Source organism: Panulirus ornatus, chromosome 50, assembly GCF_036320965.1.
Source record: "Panulirus ornatus isolate Po-2019 chromosome 50, ASM3632096v1, whole genome shotgun sequence".
Classification (NCBI taxonomy): domain Eukaryota; kingdom Metazoa; phylum Arthropoda; class Malacostraca; order Decapoda; family Palinuridae; genus Panulirus; species Panulirus ornatus.
In genome coordinates this window covers 4,621,229-4,643,541 of record NC_092273.1, presented here as the reverse complement: position 1 = coordinate 4,643,541, position 22,313 = coordinate 4,621,229, and the positions used below count along the sequence as shown (strand labels likewise).

At 41.2% G+C, this 22,313-nt stretch overlaps 1 protein-coding gene across 2 annotated transcripts; it reads left to right on the top strand.

The window, feature by feature from the left end:
• The first annotated feature begins 2,682 nt into the window (after positions 1 to 2,682).
• LOC139764523 (uncharacterized) lies at positions 2,683 to 22,158 on the top strand. Of its 2 annotated transcripts, none has more exons than XR_011716399.1 (6): positions 2,683 to 3,586; positions 4,356 to 4,468; positions 4,644 to 4,756; positions 5,332 to 5,435; positions 6,095 to 6,725; positions 21,377 to 21,510. XR_011716399.1 is itself a non-coding variant. In XM_071691194.1 (6 exons), exons 1-6 carry the CDS (start codon positions 2,822 to 2,824, stop codon positions 22,010 to 22,012), a joined length of 1,473 nt encoding a protein of 490 aa, XP_071547295.1. In that variant the 5' UTR covers positions 2,707 to 2,821; the 3' UTR covers positions 22,013 to 22,158. The 2 variants fall into 2 exon arrangements, 1 of the variants encoding a protein (XP_071547295.1); XM_071691194.1 differs by lacking the exon at positions 6,095 to 6,725 and adding an exon at positions 21,845 to 22,158 and having other exon boundaries at positions 2,707 to 3,586; positions 21,377 to 21,586.
• Positions 22,159 to 22,313: the final 155 nt, after the last annotated feature.

Sequence of the window (22,313 nt, the reverse complement as noted above, 5' to 3'; positions counted from 1 at the left end):
TATACATCCTAGTTATTTATTTTTATTTTAGGTGTTTCAAAGATTTTTGGAAAGACCTTGAAATTAGGCCTGAAAGCTGCCAACATACATCAATTACTCCATATTTACCCGAGATCATAAATTCCATAAGTAAACATCACCAACTTTTCCCATAACTCTGAAGATAGTTTGAAGACCAGTTCATTTTAACCTTACAAAAGATACAAATTTTTGCCTGGATAACCAGTCATGCTTTTTAAACAGTCTGTTCAGAATGGAATTTGCCCAAACTATAATAAATTTGCTTCATATGCCACAAAGCCCTCTCTGTAATCCTAGGAATTCTTTCTTGACTGTTGACTTTCAAACTGATGTAAAGAGCATATGAATTTCAATTAAAAACTTATGATTTAAGAAGCAGTAAACTTTTGACACATCCCATCTGCCCTCTGTTATACAGTAGTGATGTGTGTCTCATGTAGGCATGGCATTTGCCCCTCAATGCACATTCCTTCTTCATCACACCACCAACATAGTTATTTTCTTTCTCAGTCTTGTGTGCACATCCCACCATTTGATAGCCATAATGTGTACACATGTACTCCCTTACCTGGTTCTTCTACCCAAACGTGTTACAACATACCTCACATGGTTAAAGCCTCAGCAGAGAACTCAATGTTGAACCTTATGTAAAGAATATCAAAGGATCTCGTACTGTTAATGACTGCAATTTATATTTATTTATCAAGGAAAAAATAGGCCAAGAATATCTTGACTTCTTTACCAGTATTTGATATTACATTTGAGAATATTCTTGAATGAAAGACTTCTTGTCCTTTGATAGAAAATTGACTTTTCCATGGAGAACTTGCTGGATCTAAATATCATTCAATGCAAAGTTAAAGTTTATGAACAGTCACTTCAAAATGGCAAATACGGTATTAAATGCAGTCACTCCTTACGTACCCAGGTTTTATTTATCTACTTTCTTCATCTTTATGGGCATCTTGGTAACTGTGCTGTCCTAGTATGTGAATACTTGAAGATTCATGAGCCACAGATAGAATAATGGTCACTTTATACTTTATTTAATGGAAAAAATAATAATCAGAAAAACCTGTTTAATTGTATGGTGGTACAGTACCCTCTGAAAGGATTAAACATCATACAATGAAAATGATGAAGGTTCGATCAATATGGAGCAGGAGCCAGCAAGACAAACCTTGATGGAAAATTCCTGGTGAAGGAGGATCCTAATTAAGGGTACTTGAGGAGGAACACCTTGGGAAGAAAAACACACAACCATAGAATTTAGTTGATAGAAATTTCTTCGATTAGGATGCCAAGTACTATATTAGTCAAAGGCTTTGATACATGTTCGATGTTGAGTCTCATTATTACATACAGCAGCTTATGTTTGTGATTAGATACTCGACTTTTATTATGGGACTCGCAGGAAAATAACTAGTAAGAAAGGGACTTAAATATCAAGGAAAGATACAGTAAATATCAAGGAAAGATACAGAAGAGAAAAATTTCAGAGTTCAACCTCCTTTGTTGTTGAGTCAGTAATGAAGAGGTCAGTACGTGGGTGCTATTCACCTTTCAGTAACAGAAAGAGGCTTATCAGAAAAGTAAGTCATGGTATAATAGATGTCAAAGAGAAAAAGAATGTAGAGACGTATATGAAAATATATATGTAGCTTAACAACCATGCAGCTCTTGAAGGTAAATGAATGCGCTTAGAGAGGGAAGGGGAACACGAACAAAAATTGGGAAAAGCAAATGATAAACCAAACTTATTATTCCACAGGGGTAAGTCGTCAGTTAGAAAACTAATCATGAGTGAAGTTGCAGTGGATGGCGCATTACATACAGCAGCCATAAGGTTGAATGAAGAGACCATGGAGAATGTAATGATTGTTAAACTGGATAAAAGTAGGTATCAATGGATCTTGATCAACATGGAGTGTCTGAAATGATGAAAGCTTCCCATACATATCTCAAGTATTCGATAAATTACTTGGTTTGCTTAGAAATAACTGACAGTTTCATTTTGACGTATCCGCATGAGTTACATGTCAAATTCCTTTAGAAGAGATTTTTACATTATAATTTTGCTAAGACTGCCACTAAAGAATGAATTTCAATCCATCTCATCTTCGTGCTTGTAATCTGAGCTGTACCATGTGTCGGAGTGAATCGTCGAGATCATGTTCCTTTTCTTTCAGGCAGTTTATAAAAGAGCAAAAAATTCCCTGCTGCCAACATAATGATACAGACACTGGTATGACTGATAACCAAGAAACCCTTCTAGCGACTGGCGTCAACGTTAACTGTACGTATTACAAATTGTGCTGATGTGTACTATGATTTTCTTTTGATTCTTCCTAATAAATCAGTGCTACTCATATATATATATATATATATATATATATATATATATATATATATATATATATATATATATATATATATACCCATTAACACATTAAATAGAACTGTAAGTGTTCCAACAGCTTAAAAAATGGTAAAAAAAAAAAAAAAATCCGCAGATCTCCGTGCGGGTGCAAATGTATTCACCCAAAACATATGCCCACTTTATCAGAAAGTACATACATTGGGCTCATTACAGTGCGTTAAATAAGTAAAGCAGTCTGGAGGAGGAAACTTTGTATATATGGTGTCATAATTAACGCAAACTGCAGGAGGAAACTTTATGAATATGGTGTCCGAGCTGTGTATGCCTCAGTTCTTGTAAATACCAAGCGACGCAAATATCTCTTTCTGCTTTGTCTTGGATATTAACACAGACCGATTACACAAGTGATATGCATATAAAATGAAATATCAGGAACTCTTATTTCCTTTAAGTGTGATATGTATTCTCTTAATGGTGAAATACTGGTCCTCTCTGAACACGATTACGTCGAGGCCCTGGAAGGCTGGCGAGTTGGCAGGAGTCAACCAGGATAAAGGTGATATGTGTTCCGCTCTCTTCACAGTTACAGATACTCCCGTTGACAGGATGTTACATCGCTATATATATAATCTCAGAGACGCTGCTAGTTATAGAACAAACGGAACGGATTGGTCTAATGATGACTGGATGATGGGCAGCTCTGTTGTCCCGAACAGCCAAGACTCACGAGCGTTCGCAGCTGCAATTAAAGGTGTTCGAGAGGTGCGTCTGAAAAGGATTTCACCGACTGGAGTTTCTACAGATGACTACCAGACACTCAGTCGATTGTTGCCTCAACTCGTCTTCTATGACAAAATTTCTAAGAACTGCGAGGAAAATACGACAAAGGGAAGAAGAGGAGAAGAAATTATCGGGAGAATGGTCGAGGAGGATAACCAGAAAAACGGATGCCTTTTGGTACGCGGAAGCAGCATCCTTGGCGTCACCAAGGGAGTGCTGCCATATGTTCCTTGCCTCATAGCGTCCTACGACCAACGTCACACCTTCTCTACCTGTGTTAGGAAGCGAATTGAGAAGAAACAGTCGCTCTGGATACACTTTTTGGGTGATTCAAAGATCAGGAATATTTTCCAGGCCTTTCTCAATCGAACTGATAGTGAATATCAGTATATGATCATGTATTTGGTAAGTGGCAAAGTCTGTGAGCAGATATCTATGATATGCCGTGCAAAATATAATTTCTGTGGTGAATGTACTCGAAAGTAATCGGACGTTTATTTTTGTACAAATGTAAACATTTTGTTTTCACTATTCGGTGATGAATGGTTGATGACACACACACACACACACACACACACATATATATATATATATATATATATATATATATATATATATATATATATATATATATATATATATATATATACACCGGATCGACGTGCTGTCAATGGATTGAACCAGGGCATGTGAAGCGTCTGGGGTAAACCATGGACAGTTTTGTGGGGTTTGTATGTGGAAAGGGAACTGTGGTTTTGGTGCATTATACATGACAGCTAGAGACTGAGTGTGAACGAATATGGCCTAAGTTATCTTTTTCTAGCGCTACCTCGCGCGCATGCGGGGGGAGAGGATTGTCATTTCATGTGTGGCGGGGTGGCAACGGGAATGACTAAGGGCAGCAAGTATGAATTATGTACATGTGTATATATGTATATGTCTGTGTATGTATATATATGTATACGTTGAAATGTATAGATATGTATATGTGCGTGTGTGGACGTATATATATATATATATATATATATATATATATATATATATATATATATATATATATATATATATATATATATATATATGTGTGTGTGTGTGTGTCAAGCGATTGAAACATGTTAAACAACAGTTTTGACATTTTGTGATCAAGCAATTCTTTTTTATATACTTGTTCTAGAACCAGACCAAGAAGTGGCGTGAACTGCGGCCGCTTATCCGAGATGATGACCTCCAGTACGAAGACATGGAAGCTACTTCGGAAGCCGAACCACGCATGCGCATTACTCTAAGGTATGAAGTGCAATAATCTACGGGATCCGTATATTACTGTTGATAATATTGTTACAACTGATATGTAATTCTTACTGCTCGGGCTGTTGATGCCAACGAGAGTAAACTCTTCCCTCTAAAGATAGCTTATGTGATAAATTATAAAAAAATATCGGCACGGAACAAATTTCTTTAGCTTCAGGAGATTTATGAGTGTCTCGCGTGCTGAGCTGCAGTCGGCCGCTGAGATGGCCCAGCTGAGGAGTTGGGCCTCGGGGGACGAAGTACCACCAGACCTGCTCCTTGTAGGTGAGATTTTATGATCTCTTTGGGTAATTTGCTATTATGCTCCAAGAGCTTTTCTCGTGTTTTATTGATACAAATGATTCTGTTTTCTCTTGCTACATACAGACAGTATTTTCAGGTTATGTACATAATACCAGTGTTCTTCAGGTTACATACTACCGGTGTTCCAGGTCACATACTTGCAGTTTTCCTTGAGATTTATTGAAGAAGTGTTGTACAGGTTACATATTAGCAGTGGTCTGCATACTGCACAATAGCATGTTCTGCATTTTGCATATGCGGCTTTCTGCAGACTGACTACAAACTAGCAGTATTTTTTCATTCTTATGTACATAATAGCAGTATTTTGCGGGCTACATAATAGCAGTTTTCTCCATGCTACATGCTAGCACTTTCTAATTCGCGTACAATTTTTTTCAGCAGGCTACATACTAGCAGTATCCCTCATGTTACATTCTAAATTATAGCATTTGTTCGTCAGGCTTCGTACTAGCAGTGTTCCTTAAGTTACTTGCAGTGTTCCTCAAGTTACAAGCTAGCAGTGTTCCTCAAGTTACATAGCAGCATGTGTTTCGCAGGCTACTCGACGTGGTTGCTGCAGCGGTCCCTGAATCTGGACAACAGCCACGCACTGGGGTTCATGCTGGCTCTTCAAAAGGAGGTGGTGCCATTACTCGAGCAGGTGAGTCAGCCTCATCAATTAGCCTAACCCGTGGCTACTGGAGTTTTACAACGTCAAACGAGACCTATATTGGCATTATTTAGGACAAGCCATTTCTACATATTTTCACCAAAGGAACCAAACATCTAACCTAGCCTTATTATATAACAAATTCATCCTCCTTATACAAAGAAATTAGTGCAACCAAACATCTAACCTAGCACTATTTTATAACATTGAAACAGCCGCTCAAACACCCAACGTAACATAATATAAGCCAAATTAAAAAATCCAACTTTCACTATTGCTAGACGTCACCACCAAGCTTTTGGGCGAGCCATCTCCGCGGAAACGAGACGTATCGACTTACGTTGGACTTTTTTTTTTTTGCTCAAAAACCCATCTGATGCTTAACGTTACCTATGTTTACGTGTTACAGTTGCCTTGTTTTTTTGAACGATCATTTTCTGTTTAATAACATCAGGTCTTTATAGGCAGAGAGCGTGTATGGTGTTAGAAGTATCTTGAACACGCAAGGGAGTCTGCATTTCCTTCCAACTGGTACTAGCTCACTCTTGGGCTACAAGGTCATCTAGAAAGGTTCTGGGTTACATCAGGACTCTTTCCTAGAAATTGGTCTTGAAGTAATTATAAATAGAATGTCAGTGTCCATGTTTCAGATCTCGCGAAGATCGCTGGTGTTAGTCCTTCCTCAGAGTCGTCTGAGGCAACATGGAAAATTTGCGATCCACAACACAGGGACCACATTCAACAATGGCAACTTCGACTGGATTGAGATGATGTTCTTGTACCATCTACGACGCTACAGGGATAAACACAACTTACTTCAGGCTCGAGAGATGGTGCAACTTTCTTCAGCTTCGAGCGAAAAAGCAAAGTCTATACCGGCCGACACGGTCCAGCCGGAGCAGCCTTATCGGGACTACCTGGCACCCCAGGAGTCAGGCAGCGGCGGGTTACTGTGGTGGTGGGATACCAGCCTTCCCTTAAACTTGGCTGAGATCTCTGAGTGTGAGGAAATGTACCGGCGGGGTAGGGAGTCCGACCCATTGTACCAGAGTGACCTTCTCCGGTGTCGTGACGCCCACCATGCTGGCTCGGCCACGCAGAGGGACCTTGTCACCATGATATTCAACCTCATGTGCAACTCTGTCCTCGGCCTGGACCACAGTGTCTGCTGCAGCTGACGCGTGAAACCCTGAACCACTGTATAAGTCCATCTTCAGACGGAACTAACCACGGGCAAGAGACGAAACGATACCTACAGTGGTCTGGAGCACATTTGTTAAGGTGATGGGGATGGTCAGGTTACTTGTATGGAGACATTAATTCAACTGATGTGTAGAGTTTGTAAAGCACAAATATAGATAAAGTTCATCGCAGACCAGCTCTTGATCTCCCTGTAGGTGGTGACACTGCCTTTCCTAGAACAGATTATTCTCATGAAGAATGGGGAGCCACAGGCGTATAACCAGCATCGATATATGGGACTAGTCAAACAAGGGTTGCGACCTTAATCCAGTTGATAATATCAGGGTCATATTGTACATGTGTAGGGACCTTCAGATGACATTAATACAACAGCCAGAATGAGATGTGTTTACGACCATGTTGCTTTGGTTCCAAAGAAACTGCGATGTGTGATTGGGAAAAAATACTAAGGGTTTATGTAACTGAAATTCACGTAAAAAATTTTATAGATGTATATTTTTTTTCTTTTCAAATCAATACACCTTTTATTTCCTCTGTATTTTACAGTACTCAGTCATAGATGTAAGGTTTTAAGTTTTCTACTTGATTAGTTTTGATTTATGATACATTATTCACAACTCTAGCGGCAGAAGAAGCTAGATGCGGTAAGTTGATGGCTATCACTAAATCTTTGTTTGTTCAGAATATTAAAGGATGATGTTTTCTCCGAAATCCATCTTGTTTGATTCGAATATGCAAACTACATAAATGCAGCTGAGAGAATCTTTGGTCTACTAATGAGCGACCTGTTACAAAACACACCCCATTCGCAAAGTTTTACAATTTACTGGCGTTTTGTATTTGGTACGTAGGGGAAACATGGGATCTTAGAAAGTGATATACGGAGAATTTGGGTTTTATGGCTGTTAGATTTTACAAGGTTTATGCTTTCATAACTTAATGTCGCATAAGTACGAATTTGGAAAGGAAATATGGTCAGCACGAGAAAGAGAACAAGTATTAAATATAGGAGGAAAAGTGAATAAATAGGGTTAAAAGAAGAGATGCACTGAACCCTTATTAGACCCATTCCAAAGTAATAGCAACATTTACTTTATTATTCTGAATAAGTGATATCCTTTAGAAAAAGTGTTTCCCAAAAACCTATTTTAAGGGAAGGTAGCACATTTAAGATTTAAACCAATTAGAATTCGTACTGAAAAAGCTAAGATGCGCTAGGGTTGTTAGGATCAGTAAAGGAAAATTAATGTCAAGGAAGGCTTAAAAATGCACCATATATTTTATAAAATCTGAGAAAGGGCAAATTATGTTCTTAGAAACTGTTTCGATCTCTGTTCGAAAAACGATACCACTTGGAATGAGACTTCGAAACGGGCTTTGTTTACATTTAGTTCCATGATCTGCGTCAGTCATCAACGGCCGCATGGTGTACCAACAACATTGTGTTAGTGCAATGCTAAGCATACCATGATTAATTCCAGTGAAAAGTGGAATCAGATGGAATTGCAGAACACAATCAACTGCCGCCGTGACCAAATATTTCAAGGTTACTGAAAATATTCGCGATTATAAAGTGATTTGTGTTTTCCCGAAAAAGCAGACTGAAAAGTTTGCCAGTAGTGTATGAGTGACGCGTTTTTATCACCAGAGTGACTGCACAGACTTTGCTGGGAATAGACTTCATTCGTTGGTGCACAGGAGCACTAGTGTGTTTTCCGATGATGGTGTGTCGACCGTGTTACATTAGCATACCTGGTAATGAGTAATTGTACCGATTACTTTACAAACTGTAACATTGTCATACAGCTAAGTTTACATCACTAAACTTTCACTTAAGTAAAATTTGGTCGAATCGTATGTGTGCAAAACATTCATATCAAAAGATACTAAAGCTAACCTAACATCAGGTGTAATGGCGTTTACTTGTATCTGTTTCTTCACGATTTTATGTGAGACTCGATAGTAGTGAAGGTTGTTGGTGCTTACTAAATGAATGCTGAATCTATGATCATTTGTTGTACTGAAGAGTAGTGAAAACATCTGGATGGAGCAAAATGTATGATGTCCCGATCAACACTGCCTTTGGCTGCTTTGCCATATCACCATCAGCGTATATTACCTGAGCTGATAGATTGTGTACCGTCATCCTTCCAATCAAGGGAAGCGTCCATTTGTCCAGCGCGGGTGGAGATTGCACACGGGAAAGGTAAGCTCTCTCACACAGTTTAAGACACGGCTGGGTTTTAATACGTATTGGTTTCCCCTTTCTCTCTGATAGGTAGTAGAGAGTTACTGGCCAACTAGGGAGGTGTATTACATGTACTGCACTCTTATCAGGAGGGTTGGTGATGACTGTGCAGTGAGCCACCACTTCGTTGGCTCAAGTGTCACTCCTTTGGCCCAGGTAATTGTCTTGTCTTTCTTTCCTTGGACGGTCAAAGACATTTGGTTACCGTGGTCCCCTGAGTTTTTTATAGGTGGTGTTTGTCAAATATACTTAGATGAGAAAATATGAAAGCATACCTGTTATAAGTCACGTTAGGTAAGGATGAATAGACATGGTCGGCGTTTTCCTTCATAAAATCACTATGTACATGATGTAGTTGCTCACTAACCCATTTTCCCCTGCTAACGTACATCCTGGATTAGGAGGCATCATGTTCGGAGGACATTGATAAAAAAAATGACAGCTTACTTTTCAAAACTTACATTTTTCATAAAAGTATCTTTCTATATAATTTTGGTGAATATAAATCTCTGGCAAAGATGTGTCCGGCTTCGTAGTCATTTTACCAACCCAAAGTATTAATATTATTTTACTTTCTGAAGTCTTCGGTAACATTTTTAAGGGTACTTTGATATTTACGCCCTTCATGTTTATTTCTAGAGCTGAAGCAAATTTTTTGCTCTGAAAAATTTCCCAGATTGCTATATGTATATATATATATATATATATATATATATATATATATATATATATATATATATATATATATATAAGGTCGTTTTAGTATTTTAGTTAAGTGAAAGGGGGTTATAATATGGATTTTCCTGTAAAAGTCGTGGTCTTATATATTTTTTTAGACATTTTAATGGAGCCAAAATATGATTCTTTATAGATTAAGTCTGTAGATATTATTTTTTTTCGTGCTGATTAAACAATTTATGCACCTTTACAAATTCCACGAACTCTATCTTTAATGCTGCTCCTCATGCTGAGTGTCTTGGGCCAAGCATGTTTTTTTTTTATTCAACGTATTAAAGCGTTTCATTACGTTGTATAATATTGACTTTCAAAATTGGAAAATAGCTATACTGAAGGGCTTCATTATCTCAAGTATTAGTAAACATTCTGTATGTTACCTAGGGACGAGAGGTAGAAAGGAGTTGATAAATATAGTAAAACAACATATTAACCACACAGCGACTCGGACCTGGGATCCTTATTAAGCATGAACTAGCAGGTATATTTTTAGAAATGTGTTGAAGTGTAGGTCTTCCTACCTGTAAGAGGTTACACCTCAATTGCAAATTTATCTTTGGCGAAGCTGTCATTGGAAGTACACTTTCGTCGTAGAACTTCTCTCTTCAAAGGATTTCACATTTCCCTGCTACTGGACTTGGCGCAAACTTGGACCTGAGTAAACACTAAGACAGCCATTGGTCCTGGGGTACATGTATGCCTGTCGGTTGTTGTGGTGTATTAATGGTTTTCTCCATTTTTTTTCATTAGAGTATACATTATCCATTTTTTTTTCTACCAAGAATTAGTCTCCTTTACAGAGATAAACGAGTAGGTGAATAGATTACAGACGCGTTTAACGGTGGCTAATAGACTGCAAGCTTCTTCCTGTCGTGTTGAACGGAGAGGTGCGTCAAAGGAGTTTATCCTTGGGGAACATTAAAGAACTGGGATTACTCGCTCCAGGGTAATCAGCCTACCGATCCTTGTCTGGCGGGCTGTGTGTAGAAGAGGATGTGTGTGTTTGTGTGTGGGAGGTAGCGGGGTTATTGGTGTGGGGAGATGTATGTGGTAGGGTAGGTTTTGTGCTGCAAGTTGCAAGTTTAGGGGGGCACGGCTCAGAATGCGTGTAATTACCTATTAGTATAATACGGAAAGGGAGCTTTACACTCCTGGGGCCACAACTCAAACGTTTTCCACCATCGTATGGTTTTCGCCTATATACTGTTAGCATTCGTAGTCTTTTACCGTATTCTGTTCATCCATCACTCTGAAACTATGTAAGCCCTTCATCGCACATCGTTCCTAACATGCTTTTTGCTGAGGTGTTTGTTTGACATCTTGATGTTTTTTTGTTTCGTTTGCTGATTTTATGGAACATTTTCCTTTCGACATTATATACACCCATTTATCACCCAGCCCCGAGTGGAGTTTGAACACCGTTGGGTGTAGGCTGACTGCCAGTACCGAGGATTCGAACCCGTGGGCGTCCGATCCCTGGCTGTCTCGTGCTACCTCGAGGTCAGTAACGCTAACCACAACACCACAGAGGCCCGTGTGTGTGTGTGTGTGTGACACCTTTCCTGTCGCCTCTAATTAACACACACACACACACACACACACACACACACACACACCAGCCTATGCCAGGAACCCAGGTGTGTGTGTGTGTGTGTATGTGTGTGTTAATTAGAGGCGACAGGAAAGATGTCAATTAGGGGAGTCAGTGTATGGTGGTGGTTGGATTGAAGTCAGGAGAAAGCGATAGTAAACATTTTAATTGGGATGGTTATAGGAATAGTGGTTGAGAATGACAGTAGAAGGTTGTGAAGTAATGGTGATAATGCTGTACTTAGTGGGTGGTAATACGGTTGGTTAGAAGTGGTCGGCATTAGGTATGGCGGGAGGATTGTGGAGAGTCCTGATCACGAGAGTTGGTAAGAGTTGAGATCACTGGCTGTGGTAGCTTTGTGTTGAGATTGATGATGGCGAGTTGTGGTGAGGCTGGTTGTGGTGAAGACTGGCCATATGGACTGAGATACAGAAGTGTACTCGCGGTCCTGCCTTTATATGTCAAACGCTATGTGTGTATTGGTCGAGATGTGGGAGATAATTGTGATGATGAGGGTTGGCTGGGGAGAGGCCAGGCCTGTCACTACCCGACTCCCCTACGTGCCGACCTCACCTGCTGCGTGTCGCCCTTCCCCAGGCCGCCGCCCCTTATCGCCCTCACCAGTGGGGAGTGGGCAGGCGTCACCCCTCCTGGTGGGGAGGAGGCGGACTTGTGGGCCGCCGCCGGCGGGTCCGTTAGCAGGGCTGGCGGCAGGCTTCACCCTCCCTCCCTCCTTCAAGACACTAGGGACCTAATGAGGAATTCTTTTTTATTTTTCAATGAGGATTGAGTCCTTTCATCAGCGGCAGTAGACCAGTGTGCGGGCGCTCATGCGAGTGCTGACACTCGCACGTACAAAGCTATAAGCTTAAATGAAAATAATCTGTACTATATATGGAATACGATGCTGTTTTTATCTCAAGATGTTGTGGGTAGTATGTGGCGGTGAGTAATACTAATGATCCCGTTGCCTGCAGGCAGATAGCAAGGAATATGCGGCACATTCCCTCCGCGGCAGCTTCCTCAGGAGGAGAATTTTACCGTTGTTCTTTAGCCTAGCTGTATGCGTGGGTAACGTCGTGGTTATTGAGGTAATACAGGGCCTTTGTTAGACCCCAGTCGTCAGATGATAACTTACAGCATTTTATAGTTGATTAGTTACATTAGCTTATGAAGATTTTTTTTTATCAGTTGGCAGATTAGTTTACTTGATGCAGACATTGGCCACAGTATCAGTATTTCATGTGTACTGTCATTTACTGTAAGGTATGCCTTTCGTTTTGCAGTATTTGTTTAGATTTGTTTTGTGTACAAGTCTGTTGAAGTCACCCACTTCAGGGTTTTCGTCACGTAGCTAATTAAGAGGATCAGTGAAGTCATGCGGTTAATTTTGTTTCAGAACTGCCACAGTATTAACGCTGATTGAGAAAGAACTTCAAGTCAGTAGAAAGGTTTGAAGTTATAAATTTGTTCAGAGAAGAAAGTAGGGGGAGACTTGTTCATAACGTCTTGAAATCAGTTTGATATCATCAATGAGCAGTGTTTGAAAGATGCAAAGACAGATCAACCAAAGGCCATAGAATGACATGAAGCAAGAAAATATTTAGATACGTAGATGAATGGCATAAGAATCTGGAAACTGTAGAAGTAAGAATGCTCAAGAGATGGGGCACCACCAGTGAATCCCCTAAAAACAGAATCCATCAAACTGGAACTGATCGTATACTGGATGCTAACTTAATATAACAGTTTGAAACATATGCACCTTGAAACAACCTTTTTTTTTGTATTATTGTCAGTTTGCAATCACTATTGGAGTTATATTTTTCTTAGATTAAATGGAACTTATAAATGGTTAAAAGAATCACGAACGGTAATATGAAAATGATCCCTCTCTTCAGCATTGTATTACACCTCGTTATGGAATAAACGCCTTCGAGCGAGACTGGCAGTGTGGCCACAATGGATCCTGGGGAACATAGTATTATACGCCCGAATCACCTCCAGCCGTTGGTTAGTTCGAACAATGGCGTGGAAACCCGAGATGTTGGGTTTACCCAGGTTGCGCTGGGAGATGCCAGAAATAAAGCCTTGTTAGTGTTAGCAGTTCATGACTTTCGTATAAATTCTTAGGATTTGGTGATAGTTTATCCCAGTTCTGCAATGAATTTCATAAGCTTTTTGATGGTCGATTCCAAAAGCTGTTATTGATCAGTTCCACAGCCAGAACTTGGTCTTATGAGTAACACTTCTACCAGTGTTTGCCAGTATATACAATTTTTCCTCAACCTTGCTATATATATATATATATATATATATATATATATATATATATATATATATATATATATTCTACCAGTGTTTGCGTGTCGTAGAAGGCGACTTAAAGGAGAGGGAGCGGGGGGCTGGAAATCCTCCCCTCTCTTTTTTTTTTTTTAATTTTCCAAAAGAAGGAACAGAGAAGGGGGCCAGGTGAGGATATTCCCTCAAAGGCCCAGTCCTCTGTTCTTAACGCTACCTCGCTAACGCGGGAAATGGCGAATAGTTTGAAATATATATATATGCCAGGAATACGAAGGAAGGCCATTTCCCTATCCACAACCCATAGCAGTCAATAAGAATAATCAAGGTTGAGCCTGGCACCAATTTCAAAATAACTCTAAAGCTTTATCAAAGTGGCCTATTGTAGATATGTATAGTGGCAGTTCAGTAAGGCAGCCACTGACAAGCGCTTTCTATCCTAAGCATCATGTACACAGTAATCTTCACAGCAAGATACGTGAGCTGATACAATACAAAATAGCCTAGGAACACACTTTCACCATTATCAGTTCAAGATGTGCTCTGGTAAGAAGTGTTGTGGAATCTTTGTTTTCATAGCAGGTTCCTTTGAAGAAAAAAAGATTACATAAGCTTAGGGCATTTTATATGTGAGGCGTTTATGGCACATCTGGTCTCTTGACAAGGTTTGGACCCCAGGACCCTTTTTTTAGGGGCTACTGCAGCTCCACAGCTGCGCTTCACTCAATAGTAGGGACAGGATGGACTACTTTTTAAGCGAAAGTTCTTCGATGAGTTTGTACTTTTCGTCAACTAACAGTGGTACAGCCTCGTTAAAGACGAGTTTTCACAAGGGTAATACTTTGTATATATATATATATATATATATATATATATATATATATATATATATATATGTGTGTGTGTGTGTGTGTGTGTGTGTGTGTGTGAGTTCAACTAGACGGATAAATGAGACCGACATGCAGCGCCCGTCACATTCTGTGTCTGGGATGTGTTGAGTCTCTGACGGCTGGACAGGATCTCGTCTGGGGCAAAGGGTTTTGCATGCTTATCTCTCTTCTCTTTCCTCCTCTCCTCTCTCCATTGTCCGTTTCCCGCATCATTCTGTATCATCTCTCCTTGAGGCGTCCACACCACATCACACGGCACACCTGTGTCATTTAAGTATCGCCTACCATCATCACCCCTGCCGCCCGGACTGACCACCAACCATTACTCTGTACCACCTGATGACAGGCAACTGCGGCGGGCACCACCACGATCACCACCCCTGTACAGAGGGAGTACCAACAGCAGAGGACCATTGGGTACTTTCGATGCTGTTTGTGGTTGTGGGAACAGAAACTTAGAGATTTTAGTGTGGTAGGAGTAGACAAGCAAACATAAAGACTGTCTTTTCCTCTATAGCCTAGCTCTCTATCACACCCACCAGTACCATCACAGTTGAATTAAGAGAACCTGATGTCACCTCTCCAACCATCATCTCCCGCACACCGTGATGTTCCAACGCTCTGCTCTAGAGGTATTATTTCGGCCTGTGCACTCGTGAGCTGCCTGGCTGTGGCTCTGCGACATTAAGGCCAAGACACCTTGATACGAGCCTGGTTTCTGCTTCCCATAGTTTCTTTACTGGGACCAACCAAGCGAAGATTGACTATTGTGACGGCTCCTAATTGGATCTCGTTTTGCCCTTGCCATGCCGGGTACTATAGAGAATGGTCAATGTAAACAAAAATAGTTCCGGTAATGCCACCCCCAGTGCCACTACCACAACCTTCGTCATCAACACCACAACTGTCGTCACGGTTTTAGTCCTTACCACCCCCATCATCATCACCGGCATCACCACAGTACATCATCACCACAACCACAACTACACATCATCACGTTGAGCACCACCAACCATCACATATTCGCTCCTCTATCACGACCGTCGTGTGATGTACTCTAGTACCTGTATTCAGACAAGGATGAATTTTAATCAAGCTGTAGGGGAGGGGGGGGGGGTGCGTTTTCTGATAACCAACATAGAAATGATTCACATTTAAAAATTTCCCAACATAGAAATGATTCACATTTAAAAATTTCCCCGTGTTTTTGTAACTTTTCGAGGCACCTTAGTGGAGGATCTTTTAGTCTGTGCACTTCGTTTTACAAGACTCCGCCTTAGATTGGCATGTTTATTTAGATAAGATATATTAGTGTGGCTGATATTTGTACACTGGATAAGCGTTACATTAACGTTTTGGGTTCAGAAGAAGGTCTGGTTCGGCTTCAGCATCGATGGATCCAGTTACTGAAAACTGTTTTTGAACTAGTGTCGAAAAAAAGGTTCCATTGTGGTGACAGGACTTAAATAAGTAGGGAATTATTTGAAAAGGTCCAGAGGAGGGCAACAAATATGTTTGCGAAATTAAGAGAGCTGACTTGGAGGGAAAGGCGAGAGGCTTAAGCTTAAGTTTGCCCTCCGTGGAAGAGAGAAAGACGAGGGATGACTTGATCACAGCCTAAGTTTTTGAGTCAGCTTGACGATGTCGATAGTTCATAATTCTACTAAAGATGTAGGGAAATAACAATCGCAGGACATTACATGATATTAAAGAGGCTTGCTGGAAAGGATATAAAGGAATTCTTTTAAAGTATAAGAACGGATTGCAGGTCAAGAGGTGGGGCCCCACGAGTGTAACACTTCTTCCTCGTACAGTACAAATAGGTAATTACACACACACGTATTTAACGTCATTCGTGCTGGAGGTTACGTCCAGAGCTCCCACAGACGTAGTTGAAATAAAGATGCTAATGAGAATGGCCATACCCATGATATGAATTAATAAAGCCGCAAAACAAAATCAAGCGAACCACCTATTTCTCGCGTTTTTGTTAACAGCGAGCACTGTGAGAGGATCAGCTAGGCCGGTGTGACCTCGAAATTGAGATCGTTTTTCCAAAGACTATATCTTTCACAGACCCCAGATGAAGTTTGCAGAAAAAAATACAGACATCTGCACTGACCATAATGTGCCTGTCAGATCCAGTATACAAGACAAGGAACGATGAGATGAACACTTCCCTAAAGCCTCACATTATTAACCTTCAAAGTAAACACATATAAATGTCAGTATGTCGTCCAGAAGTAAAGATGACATTAAGGAGTTAATGCCGTTGAGAAAAACAAACACGGGTGATCTTTCTCCCGAATATATATATATATATATATATATATATATATATATATATATATATATATATATATATATATATCCTTCCAAACTCGCTTGAAAGAAAGGAAATGTTTATTTTTGGAGGCATTACTGTCAACGTCATCAGCAGCTGCCGGCGGCGTGGCTGCTATCGTCAGGAATCGAAGCCGTTTGCTTGTACCTCTTACTTTTTTCTTGCTGTTTTTTTGCTGTCAGCAACTGCTGCTTTTGTAGCAGCCATGTTAATCCTGTAAGGACCACGCCACCGGTACAACAGCAACACCATACCATACGCATGCACGGGTCGCATGGAATCAAACCAGCACATAGTCGAATCCTAGTCGGGGCAGCTGGTCCACAGTCCGTCCAGCTGTTTATCCAGCACTTGGTATAGGCTAGGGGTGTATGTGTGTCTACATATGAGTAAAGACATAGTACAGTGTACATATATGCAAGTTTAAGAGTCAGTCAAGACGAATGTAGAACTCTCTCCCCATCATACAAATAGTAATCAACGCCTTTATGACACCAGTTGCACGACGCCACCGGTACAACACCAGTTGCACGACGCCACCGGTACAACACCAGTTGCACGACGCCACATATGCAATACCCACACTACCAAACTATCCCGTGATGCTCAGCTAAAAAAAAAAAAAAAAAATCGGACCGTGAAAAATGGTCTTCCTTTGACTTGTTCAACAAGTTTCAACCCGTTTCCATCCGAAATCAGCGTAAGTCCGTTGTTAGCGAGGTTAAGCGCTCCTCCCTATCAACGCCAACGGCCATACCGCACCACTACCACAGCAACAGCAGCATCTGTTCATTGGACACCTGTACCCAACCAACAGCATCACCACACTAACAGCATCATTACAATACTACACCATCAGTATCACCTCCACCATCACCAACAGCATCATTACAATACTACACCATCAGTATCATCCACACCATCACCAACAGCATCATTACAATACTACACCATCAGTATCATCCACACCATCACCAACAGCATCATTATAACAACCACAGCAGGATCATCAGCACCACAGCCGCAGTAGTCACCTCCACCACCACCACCGCTACCTCACCATAACCACCGCCACTGTCCCAATATATATCACCATCACCATTACTTCAGATGTTACATAAAGCCCAGACGGAGTGTGTCACTGGGTTGAGATTCCTTTGAATGTATCTTACGACGACTTTTATTCATGATTACTAAAGACGGCTTTCTCGGCTTTCTCTTGATCCTCGGCCGTAATAGAAACTGTGAGGTTTGTGACTATATTCAGATGTGATGAAAACACTGATGTTTAACTGGAATCGCGTTGGTTATTTTAACTGAATATTTGGAGTGGTGTCGACATGCTGGTGCAGGGAAACGGCGAGCGACACAGCGACAAAAGGTAGAACATGAGTGCGCCTCCAGCGACTTTGTCATTGACTTAAGTAAAACAAGTGAGATGAGGCTGGTGGTGCTGAGGTTGTCGATGTAGGGCTGTTCTAGAGAGTAGAGGTGGTGCTCAATTGTTTCGTAAATTATGAAAAAAAGTTGACCTATGCAAGATTATATAAAGAGTATATATTAAATTTCATGTGAGGTAACATTCCGGAACAATTCTCCATCCCCAAGATGTGAGAAATTTCTGGAGTCTTCACAGCACTTGTCTCCGATCCCTTAAGGAATGTTGAGTGGCCAGATTTTAAATGTGAGTAAATGTAGGCGGGTATCCCTGGCAGATGGAGGAACCAACAGATTGTTGCACGGACGAAAATGTGGTTAATGACAGACACTTACGATGGGGTTGGTGCAGTGCAGGTAACACCCTCACATCTGTTTCTCTGGTCCTATCATCTTTGGCCGAAGATATTAAACACGACAGATTTACAAGGTCTTTTAAGGGATATGATTCTTTTTACTCAGTTCAAAAATTTAGTCAAGATTCGGTGCGACCCACATTCTAACTGGCCTGTAGATCGAAAGTGTCGAGAGGTGGGGCGTGATTGGTGGAGAGGGCAGGTGGAGGCGGGGCTTTCTGTGGTGTGCGTTGGAAGGTATTTTATGGAGGAAGGCGCACGTGGGCTGCGTTCATGGGTTGGGGTGAATGAGGGTACCGCGCACGCGGGCGGTTGGGGAGATAAGAGGGCGGCGGTAGGTAGGAGACCTCACTTCCCCTTGACGCCCATCACTTGCACCGGCTGCTGCGGTTCCCGTCGCTCCTCGCACTCCTCCCGCACACATGAAGGTCAGATGTGACTTCGCTTATATTGATATGGCTTTATTGAAATAACCCTTGGAACTTTAACTTCAGACTGACACCCCAACAGAATCCGTTATGGTATTACGGGGGCGGGTCTTTGTAGGGCTAATGGAGGGTTAGTTATTATGTGTGTGGTCATTGTGGCTGCCACGATCGATCCCGAATCGTCAATGGCATGACACCTCCTAACTCCTCCGTCTTCCATATCAACATTTCCCAAGACGGAGGCTGAACTCTGTACTTTCCTACCTAACCGATTTCATTCTGTCATTTCAGAATAGTAGTTGAACATTCACCGGAAGGTAATAGTATTTTGTTAAGGTTATGACAATCATAGAATATTACTATAACCCACAGGAGTTTACTCACGTTGGACTGAAACTCACTCAGTTCGTTCCAGTTGCTTGAGTATTCGGTGTCAGATCATACTGATAAACCATGATCTGATCAGGAAACATACGCAATGTGCTATTCCCTATTAACTTGAGCAGTAGCCAGAGCACACCTGGAGACTCATGTTTCACCAGCAAGGCTTGGGTTAACCTTTTTCTTGCTTGATGGATATACAGTATCATTTGACTAGACCAACGACGTCTTACTGAGGGAGCCCTTTGTTGGGGGGGGGGGGCAACTCGCCTTTTGTTTTGAAGTTAGTTATTGTGACTCAGATGTGTGACGTTAGTGGGGCTGGGGATGTACACGTAGTAGTGCAAAACCATGTATATCATATGAAGAAGCAGAATGTGGCGAATTTCCTGGTGTAGAGGCTGATCCTTGAGGCTGGGTGACATGTCCAACTGGTGGAACTCTGTGGAACTCGCCTCTTGTTTTCAAGTTAGTTATTGACTCAGATGTGTGACGTTAGTGGGGCTGGGGATGTACACGTAGTAGTGCAAAACCATGTATATCATATGAAGAAGCAGAATGTGGCGAATTTCCTGGTGTAGAGGCTGATCCTTGAGGCTGGGTGACATGTCCAACTGGTGGAACTCTGTGGAACTCGCCTCTTGTTTTCAAGTTAGTTATTGACTCAGATGTGTGAGGTTAGTGGGGCTGGGGATGTACACGTAGTAGTGCAAACCACGTATATCATATGAACAAGCAGAATGTGGCGAATTTCCTGGTGTAGAGGCTGATCCTTGAGGCTGGGTGACATGTCCAACTGGTGGAACTTTGTGGAACTCGCCTCTTGTTTTGAAGTTGGTTATTGACTCAGATGTGTGACGTTAGTGGGGCTGGGGATGTACACATAGTAGTGCAAACCATGTATATCATATTAACAAGCAGAATGTGGCGAATTTCCTGGTGTAGAGGCTGATCCTTGATGCTGGGTGACATGTCCAACTGGTGGAACTCTGTTGAACTCGCCTCTTGTTTTGAAGTTAGTTATTGACTCAGATGTGTGACGTTAGTGGGGCTGGGGATGTACACATAGTAGTGCAAACCATGTATATCATATTAACAAGCAGAATGTGGCGAATTTCCTGATGTAGAGGCTGATCCTTGATGCTGGGTGACATGTCCAACTGGTGGAACTTTGTGTTGAAGGTGAGAGCAACATTGTTTCACGAACCTGGTTTGAAAGCCAAGGAAAATTGAATACCTGAATATTTATGTTTGTGTTGGAGACAAAACTTTTCAAGAAAATTTAAAGAAACCCTCATACATGATAAAATGAGATATAGTTGGGCAGTGGTTTCATCAGTAAATATCATCTGTCTTATATCAATAAGGCATATCTGATACTTCAGTGGGTTGCATGCACCCTGATTTTAAGCAGGAAAACATGATTGCTACCAAGTACAGAGTTGTGGATTTTTACTGTATTCTCTTGCCCTCAGATTGCCTGACTATAAACAATTTGCTTTGAAATTGTCTGAAATTACACCTGTCCTTTTATGTATGTTGGATTGAATGGCTATCAAACACTGGTCACATTTCCAGAAACTGAACCTTACATATGCTCTGAGGCTAATCAGAAAAGCTAAAGGAATGGATAAGAAACGACATACGAGAGGATTTGAATGTCATCTATATTAGAAATCTCGGAAAAAACAAACGGCATTGTCATGTACAAAGAATGAAAGGCACGAGAATGATGAGATATTTCAAGAATTATTTGAACTTGTCTCCTGAAGGAAGATGTCCAACAGGATGTCCCAGAATGATGTATAGAGGCCATCAAGAATTTGGTTAGGAGGAAGAAGTCAGTAGTTGAATAAAATAGCATGTATGAGGACAGGAACGAGTACAAATTGATTGGGATGCTGGCGACTGATAGGCATATTGAGTCTACCTAGCTGTTGTAAAAAATATGCTTGCTTCTAAAGATTGATATGTAGGTACTTCCTTGAGACGAGCTAGTGTCCTACGTTCCCTGACAGGACTTTTTGTTGGGTTTGGCTACGGTGGGAGTACTGATGTTGGGACTGCTGGGGACAACAGCAGCCTACCCAGGGTACTGGCCACAGCGCCAAGACCCATATCTCCTCCAGGCTGATGCGGGCAACCATGTCTTCAAACGAGGCTTCTGGGACAAACGAGCTGAACTGCACCACAACCCAGCTGACATCATTGAGGACTACCCAAGTCAGGTAAGATTGGAACTTTCTCCTTCCATGTGGAAGCCTAAAAGGTTAAGGGGCTGCTTTAAGGTTCCAGATATCTACACAGCTTCTCAACATCATCTAGAGTGAAGTGTTCTTATACGTTGCAGGGAATTTGAATGATTAGATTATTACCACTCGTAAACAAAACCATGTTTAGCACTATATAACCATATACACTCATTTACAGATGTACTTGCACTTATATGCTTAATAAAAAAGTTCTTATCTTTGTCTCCATCACAGTGGACCGAGGGAAGGTTGACAGAAAAGCGAGGATTTGGATCCATGATGCCGGTGTACCTTACACACCTGTACCGCCCTGAGCAGCCAATCTTGCCCTCTTCAGCCCTCCTCTCCTCCACCAGGCTCGGGTGGGAGCGACCCAAGACCAGCTCTAGCAGCCAGGGGTAAATGGCCTTGTCCCAGTTGCCCACACCAAGAACTATTCCACCTATCCTGTGGGTCCTTGGCCCACCTCAAATCCTACATGCAGGTCTTGACCATCAAATATTATGGGTCTTTCCCTTTGATGTGAAAGTGCCAATTTTCAATCTAATTGTAAGAAATTATTTTGGTTTATATGTATTAAATGTACATTGTGAAATTCATTTGTAAACAGAAAGAATGGACATCAATAAATACATCAAGGGTATTGTAACCCAACCAATGACCATGTAAAGGATAATTAATTAATTGATGTTCATTTGTTGCT